The sequence below is a fragment of the Apis dorsata genome, unplaced genomic scaffold (assembly GCF_000469605.1).
Source record: "Apis dorsata unplaced genomic scaffold, Apis dorsata 1.3 scaffold_129, whole genome shotgun sequence".
NCBI lineage: Eukaryota > Metazoa > Arthropoda > Insecta > Hymenoptera > Apidae > Apis > Apis dorsata.
Window position 1 is genome coordinate 960875 of NW_006263422.1, and position 9405 is coordinate 970279.

General features: G+C 29.7%; 1 protein-coding gene and 1 long non-coding RNA gene across 2 annotated transcripts in view; one reads left to right on the forward strand and one right to left on the reverse strand.

The window, feature by feature from the left end:
* LOC102680611 (diuretic hormone 44) overlaps positions 1-9405 on the forward strand; it is a 28251-nt gene that overhangs the window by 16114 nt on the left and 2732 nt on the right. The window contains exon 2 of the mRNA XM_006612931.2: positions 7851-8028. Within this exon, the coding sequence (XP_006612994.1) occupies positions 7879-8028 (150 nt within the window). The 5' untranslated portion in view covers positions 7851-7878. The remainder of the gene's footprint in view (positions 1-7850; positions 8029-9405) is intronic.
* LOC102680510 lies at positions 2488-3698 on the reverse strand. Its single transcript, XR_421310.2, has 2 exons — positions 3102-3698; positions 2488-3006 (listed from the first exon to the last, which is right to left on the reverse strand). It is a non-coding gene; the product is annotated as an uncharacterized LOC102680510 (long non-coding RNA).

A 9405-nucleotide genomic window follows, 5' to 3' on the forward strand; every position in this document is an offset into this window, starting at 1 on the left:
TTCTCTAATGAATAACCAAAATTTCACGTTAAATTCGCGTGATCGGTATCTTGGAGGAAATTAAGAGGAAAAAAAAATAGATCGATTCATTAAATTAAAATTATCGGATTGAAGAATAATTTTTAAGGGTTTGGCACGTTATCAGTGAATCGATACGCAAATTAATCCTTCCATCCTTATATCCCTTCGTTATCGATAAATTTCCGCTGGTCCTAAACTTGACAATGCTCACGACAATTATTACATTGATTGCGGTTTATTGAACACATATGTGCGATATTTTTAGAATTGAGATTATACATGTGCACGAATTATTAAACTATTATAATATCACGTTTTCCTCATTATTTTTTTTCTGCAGAAGTACGATACCGAAATCGGATATTTTTTAATTGGAAATTTTAAATTAAGAAATAATTTCGAAAGATTATATAGATCGGTGTTAATTGCGATAAAAATAAATGTCTACCTGTTAATTATTTTTCAATTAGTTGCACAATTTGTTATACTTAAATAAAAAAGGAAGAAGAATTAAAAAGGAAACTTCTTTTCTTTGGTTCTTTTTTCTTTTTTTTTTTTCTTTCCGCTATTATATTCGTCTATTAATTTGATCGAAATATAAATTAATAGTTTTGAAAGTATCGGATAATCCTTGACTTGAATCAAGAGAGCCGATAATCTGTCGAAGTTAAATTTTCATAACTCGCCAAGACATCCCGGGGGCAATTGCAAGTTTTTACCTTAGCATCCACGTTACCTTCCTCACCGACTGCGAAAGATCTGAAACGATGTGAAACTAATTTGCATACAAAGTGAATTTTGCATCATTTTTTTCATTCTTTTTTTTTTTCAAATTCATAATCTGATTCTATATATATTTTCGTAACTTTTCGATTAACAAATCTATCTGTCAATGAAATGAAATATTTAGAAAATATTCAGAACTAAATAAAATTTTTGAAGATTATTTTTCGATTATTCTTATTCTTTCGATTATTTTGATTTATTCTTATTCTTTCAATTATTTGAATCAGAATTTTTACATTTTAAAGATAGATAAAACTAATGGAATCATTTCGATGTTTATCAATGTTTATCGATCTTGAATATAACTTAAAATTTAACCTAAAAACGTCCTAAAATAATGTTACGTTCTAAAAATGCTACTCTAATTAAAATTATCACTTTATTAAAAATTAATAAATTAATTAAAATTCAAATTATTATTTATTAATTTACATTAATATAATTAAATTTTAAATTTAATGCGCTTATATGCTAAAATAATATTTAATTTATTGATTAATTTTTATATATAAATAATTTACAAATTTAAGTCCTTTCAGTACAATTAATATTTACTTTATTATGGATAGAAACCAACCTGACTCGATTCGAACTTAAATCATATAAGATTTTAAAAATCGAGCAGACTTAAACGTTAAAAAATTTAAACGTTATTTAATTGAACGTGGATTTATGGTAAAGTCAATAATAATTCAGCCACTTGTTTATTCGATTATTATTATTTCTTTCGTTCGTTATTAATGAATCGAGATACAAAAAAGATATGATAAACGATTCGAGAAAAAAAAAATGGAAGGGAAATTTCATTGATCCAGTAAGTAAAGCAAAGTTAAGTTTAGAGATTCGACGTTAATAAAGTGGCCGGCTAGGTACTTTTCGCGAGTGCTTCAATTTCGAGATTACGCGGAACGAATATAACGTTCGAACGAGCAACAATCGACGATGAATCGTTTTGCCATTGTTACTGTTTATTTTTTTCCATCAGGATTTTATTATTTTCCTCTTACGTAAAGATTCGACAAGTTCGTTACGATTGTTCGCAGTTATTGAAATTTTTCGTGAAATTTTTTTACACTATTCAATATATTTAAGGTATGATCGTTCGATGTAACGCGTGGAAAATGTACAATGGATTACAATTTATTGAAACAAATTGCATCTATTGACATAAAATAAATGTATTGTTCAAAAAAAAAAATTGAAACAAGGGATATAAATTAATTTTGTGTAAATGAATTAGTCCATTCAAAAAAGAAATAGAAAAAAAAAAAAAGAAACGAATAATAGATAAAGAAACTGTAGAAAAGTAACATGATGTAGTTAAAAGCAGCCACTCGATATTTAAAAAGAGGACGATGAACAATGGAAAAAGTTTCGAAATTCATTATAAGAATTTTCTGGTTGACACATTCAACTGATAGAATTATTTAAGTTAAAATGAAAATTGCGTTGTGACAAGAAAAAAAAAAAAAAAAACGAATAATAGATAAAAAAACTGTAGAAAAGAAACATGATGTAGTTAAAAGCAGCCACTCGATATTGAAAAAGAGGACGATGAACAATGGAAAAAGTTTCGAAATTCATTATAAGAATTTTCTGGTTGACACATTCAACTGATAAAATTATTTAAGTTAAAATGAAAATTGCGTGGGGAAAAGAAAAAATAAAAAAAAAAAAAAGTAGAAAGTTTTGAACAACTAACTATAGTATAGTACGTGCAGAGTAAATAAAGTGATCATAACGTGAGTAAAAACTAACTTTGGAAAAGAAAACATCGTGTCTTTCCGTCTAAGATGCTCTTATATATTCCATTGATCGATTGATCGCCTAATATCTATTATTCGTTAACTTAATGTAAATAAAAACATCCGGTATATAAAACAAGGCAGTCCGCTTTAACGATCTCGACGAACTTCATTTAAAGTTTCGTAATTTTCTACGTAGGTGCGCAAGAAGATTGATTCATCTTGCTCTTAACTGTATTTAAATTTATTATAAAAAAAGGTGTGATGTCTGAAAAAAAAAGATTAGGATTAACTGTTGATAGACTAGATTCTTCTAGATTTTTAGATAAGAATGCATCCTCTATCCTCTTCTTATTCACACTTGAGGACGTCGAAAGTTTTGACAAAGAGAAAAAGAACTGGGGCATCCTGTATATAGGAATATTTAATTCCCTTTCACGATCTCCTATTATCCCTTTTTACAGATGAAAAAAGTTTTTTGCTCGTTAGACGATCGTTTAGCAAAATTACAGAATTGCATTCTCTACAAAAGATGGTGGAAAAACCTACCTTTGTAAAATTCCTCATTGTTAATCGATAAACGGCCGGCCGACCATCATTTTCCCTTATTTTCCGGCAACCGTCCCGCATCCTTCTGTTTCTGATCTATTCCGGCCTGCGAATAATTTCACGCCTGTTGCCTCGTGCAATATTTTCCTGTTCCTCGCCCTTTCTTCTACTTCTTCCCACTGTCGCCATCCGCCACCGTAATTAAAGCGTTCAGAGACAAGTTTAAGCACCAAGTCTGAACGAAGAATCTTCTTTAACCTTCTTGCCTAAGTCTTCTCTCTCTATTTGTTCCACCGATGTATCTCATCTCATATGATGGATGCAAACTTCAAATTTTAATCTTCTACAAAAACAGGTTACACGTAAATTATAATATCGAAAGAACAATTGAAATTATAAATGAATATATATATATTGGGTTGTTCGAAAAATAATTTCGTTTTCTTATGACAATGAAACACCAAGTCGTTTTACGTGATCGTGAACAATCGGATTCGACAAATTCAATCTCGTAGCAATTTCTCGAGTTGTTATTCATCGATTTGCTTCAATCAGTGCCTTTAGTTTGTCTTCATCAACTTCAACTAGTCTTCCAAAACATGGTCTTTAATATGCATCGAAATTGTTGAAACGAAATTTTAAAAACCACTCTTGACATATTGTTAATAACCTTAATAACCTTCTCTATAGATTTCGCATAATTTTTTTCTTGGCTAAACAGCATTCTTTTCGGTAATAAAAAAGTAAAATATGCTCCTTTTGGTCTTGCACTTTTATTATCATGCAAGAAAAACACAATCGCACAGAGAATCAAACGAATTTTTCTTATAAATAAATCACGAAATGCCAAGTCTCAAAATATATAACAACACGATTTAGAATGAAGTTGGCTGGATAAACGTTCAATTAGCGACACTCGTGTGAAAAAACGAAATTACTTTCCGGACAATGAATATATTTTACTGATTTTCTTCGAGATCAATCGCGGCAAGGTTAAACCGCGAGGTGTCAAATGTTAAATTTATTAATCTTCGTTTGCTTGAATGTAGTTAGCTGTCCTCTAAAACGGAATATCGACATGATCAATAGAGAGTTACGATCCGTAAACAGGACAATGAAAACGATAGTGGCGCGGTGACTGGTGAACAATAACAACTTATCACCAACTTTGAAACATTGTCATTTTCATTCAACTTTTGAAACATGATTCTATTAATAATATTAATAATATCTGTTGTGTGAAAATAACTAACAATTTTTTGTAATCAATTTTTTTTTTTCTTTCTTGAATCGACGAGTCGTTTTGGAGGTTATCCTCCAAGCTCGATTATTAATTTAACACTTTTTCACGAATGTTTGCCAATTACAAAGTGCATGGGAGTGAAAAAAAAAAAAAATAAGCGACAATGACAGAAAAAAGGAAACAGAGGAATTGAGGAAGGACGAGTTTGCGGAGGCGACCAACTGGCGTAATTGGAAAGCGGGACAAGCGACCCCAAATTACCAGGCGCAAATTAAGCCCCAGGTGTTAATGAACTCGCGACGTTGTTGACGACGAAATTGCAACGATCCTCGATGTCTATATCGGCACATCGACCCAGATTCATTCACTTCCGAACTTGACCTTCTCATTTGTTGCTCTCGTACGAGCCTTCTTGCTATAAATAAAACGTTCGAACGTTAGAATGCCTCGAAAAACTAAAAATAATCTTTATATTGTACGTTCCAAAGTACAGTTCCTTTGACTTTTAATGCTTTGATGGTGTTCAACAGTAGTTCAAATAACGTATATTAATCGAACAAAATTAATTTTCAAATTTATAAAAAAATAATTGTTTCGATAATTATGTAACAACTATATATTATAAAATTTTAATCCTCTTTTTAAATGTTTAAGATTAAACGAAATATATAGGCAAACAACTAATCAATAATTGATCGGTCTCGTTTCAATAGTTGAGAAATATTCTGTAAATTTTTTAAGAAGCATTTGAATTTCAATTTTATGGATATAACGGATCTCGAAAGATCTATTTTTAATATTTTTAATTTAAATTATAAATTATCGATAAGTTTTTTTTTGTAAATTAAACTTAAAAGTTAAATAATTATTTTATATTAGAAATTCACGCAATGTAACGATTCGTCAATGATCTTTTTATATTTCATACCGTTTCACTTTATAAGAGTCGAATGAAAAGTAAAAATTTTCTACTTTTTTTTTAAACTTTTTAAAATTAATTTTAATATTCACGGTCACTTGTGATATATACTCGCCATCTAACAAATTTTTTAATCCAATCATTGGTATTTATGGATTAATTTTAAGTTACCTATTATTAGGAAAGTTACTTATTATTAGGAATAATATTCCTAACTTTAGTTGGCAATTTTTTTATTCTTTTCAATATTCCTTTCAATTTGAGCAATGCAATGTCTTTTTATAGTGTTTTTTTCATTTTATAATTTTTAGTTTTATCGTTTTTATCAAATTATCAAATTATTTTGTCAAATTATCACTGTTTAGACCCGTATCTTTTGGATAATTTATAAGATAGGATTGTCAAAGACATCTTGTAGCAAAACCATAACTTCTTTTTTTAATAAGCATTTTTTCCTTAACATCCGTTTCTTTGGAATATCATTTCCAATTCTCAAAATTCAGTTTATGGTATATTTATCAAATTCGAAGCGCTTTCTAAATTAATCGCCTGTTACAACTTTTTTGCTTTTTTACATCCACGGTTACTTAAAAGTTCAAATCACAAATATTCGTATATTTTTATATTTATATATTTTTTATATATTTATTATTATGTATTTTCTTTTTTATTTTACACTAATTAAATGCTATATTAATTTTTTTATATATTCAGTCATATTTTTATATTATATACATTTTTAATGAAATAATAAATTATAATAAAAAGCAATATTGTTTATTAAAAATTAAATCTCCGTTAGCTCCTATTGTTCGAATTGTTGTACGATACTATGTGAATAAAATGTTTTTGATCGAAATATCGACCACGAAAGTTACGAACAAGAAAAATATGAACGTATCGAGTTTCACAAAAGTAAAATTGATGTGTAAAACTAACTCGTATACCCTTTAACAATTCCTTGACGGATGTAAGTTAAGCGATATACGTTTTTTGAAAAATGTGAAAAGTCAAAGATTCTTCTATCGAGGAAGAAAGAATTGAAGAAAGCAAAACGCAATCTGGACTCGATCGAAAAGATTTTATATTTTATATATTTAGGTTATAAATCGAATTGAAAATCGAGGAAACAAATGTTAAAATTATTAATTCATCTTTCCACAGAAGTGAAAAATATAAGAGTATAAGAATTCGTTATACAATAATGCTTACACAAATATTTCACAGTCCTTTCACCTTTCCATACAATCTCAAACATGCGTCACGTCAAATCGAGCATACGTCATTTACACCATAAACACTGTGTCATCCTATTTCGCCTTTCTTCCTTCTTCCAATTCCAAAAATCCTCAAATATGATATCACCAAATCCTACAAACGGTGACCAATTCTTATCTTTGTTGCTTTCTTTTTTGAAAAACATAATAACAATTATATTTGAAAAGATAAAGTAATAACATAACAGCGAATTATGCGACTTTCCACTATCATTTGCATCATAAATATCGAAATACACGATCAATTGATAATTAATGCAATGTGATCTACACACACTAATGTAATTTAACGAAATAATTTCATTATAGTAGATATGTTTAAATAACGAAATGATGTTGAGAAAATTTGCTTGGATCGTTCTTCGAATTTACGAAATACATATTTTACAGAATATCATGCGCACTCTATCGCTATTTTTTCCAACGATTTTCCCTTTCGCTCGATGCTGGCCATGACTTTCACTCATACTTATTAGATGTAGTTAAACGTCAATCTTTTACGTTGAATTCCTTGTATCGATTTACGTATTAAAATTTTGGAAAGAGATTTTTCTATCAGTGATACGCAAAATTTAATAATTGAAGTTACTTCTATAAATAACTTTATTCAATAATTTATTCAAAATATAATAATAAATCGGAAAAAATTGCCAATGCCAAAAAGGTTATGTAAAAATCGGATCGATTATAATAATTACGAATAAATGTTATTCTTTTTTTTTATTATTCAATGGGTTAATGCCCAATTCTGTCTTCTCTCAATCTTTTAATTGTTTTTTTTGTCTTGATTTCATGAGGATAAGTCGAGGTTATGGAAGTTACTTTCAACCACGCCTGTTTGTTCTATAACATCCGATCGAAGGGTCTTCGTCCTTTTGACATCCTCTTTTGATGGAGGTACCATTAACCTTTATCAGATATCCCACACCAATTTTTCTCTCTCCATAAGTTTATTATCCACCATGAAACGTCCCATTTCTGGGATAACCTCCAATAAGCGATAAATAGTCGCACGCTCGATCTAACATTATATATATGTACATACAGCCAATAACGAATTTTACTACGTTTTATCGATACAATCTTGATGCAGGTATAATTAATTCAAAGAAAATATTGAATTAGCCTTGTTATTTCTATTTTTCATGCTTTTCATGCAGAATTAAAAATAATTTTTTCTTTAATCTTGTCACTGAGGTAACACAAATATTTAATAAAAACACAATATGTATACAATGTTTGTTACAAAACTTTTTTTTACCGAAAAATCCAATAACGGGTAATAAAATGTCATTTTCGCTTTGTTTCAGATACACTCGTTCCCAGTTTTTCAACACAATGATGTTGATGAGCGTGCTAGTGTCTCTATTGTTCGTCGTTATGGCTAAATGTCATCCCATATCCTACAACACATACGACGAAAGAGAATTGTCACGGGATCATCCACCACTCTTACTTCTCGTTGATCACCGAATTCCGGATTTAGAGGTATGAGAAATATCTTCCATCCCCCTCCCCTCAAGTTATAATGATGACACGAGTTATCGAATTGAAAAATGAAACATTGCCGTATCATCGCCCATATTTTCTTATTGATCGCGTTCAACGCCGATTTTCACTTGTTCCATTCTCTTCAGCATTTCTCGTTCATACCAGTCCTGCGCGTATAAATAAAACTAGGATTCAAATTCTAAAGGTCAATGAATATAAGTAAAACGGTAGGATGTCAAGTATGGTTGACATACTTTCCCTAAAAAGTGGATTTAAATATTGAATATGTCGGATTTCATTCTATCGATTTCATTTTTCATATTATATGCTCATGTGATAAAACGAACAATAAGCTTTTTATATTTTATCGTATTTATATATATATAAAATTTTAACGACACTATTAAATTATCGTGAAATAAATCGAAACATTAAAAAGCGTGAAATTATTTTAATCCTCGCGTGTATATAAAAATTTACTATTGAAATGAAAGTAATACAATAATGTCATTTTTTTTATTTTGAAAATTTTCTTTCGAATTAATTAACCTCCTATTTTGATTCGATATCTCAAAATCGCTAAATATTTCAATCGGTAATAAGCGATTTCTAACCAAGAATTCTTGAGCGATCACATGTATCCTTGTTTCGTGCTCAACGCAGACGTTCCTCCACACATACTTCGCTATTAACAATCATTCGAACTTTAAGCTTGACTAAAATATATCCTTTCGCGAATTGAATTCACACCGTGAATCGTGAACGAATATCTATTCCCTCATCTATGTTACAGAACAGAGAAAATCAAATATTATAACACGTCAAATCCGGATTTCATTTTATGGAGGCTTTGTATAAACAGATTATTGGAAATATCTCCGTTACCGAAATAGTCGATACCATCATTATTCTGAAACGCGAGAAATTATCCACGGTGTAAAACGTGTATAATAATAAAGCATAATACGCAAATGGTTAAATTATCGTTAAGAGGACTGTAATTGAAAATATAATTGAAGAAACGTCCGCCCATAATTTCTTGAGTATCAATCGAATACGCATAAATTAATATATAATATATATTCAAAGACAGAAATAATTCAAGGAAGTTGAATGGGGCATATGAATGCCGCGTTTGCATTTCTCGAGATATTTTTCTTTCTATTCTTCCTATTCGGTGCGTTTAATTAAAACGATTTCATTGTCAGGGACAGCGATCGTTGCCGGGAACAAGTCATGGGAACACAATCTCGCGAAATGCTCTTAATTAACGTCCATATTGTGGAAGTGATAGAATTTATGTCAAGAATGTTTGGAACGGAGCGATATATGCGCGAATTGAAAAATAAATAGTTGCTGAGAGAGGAGGGGGGG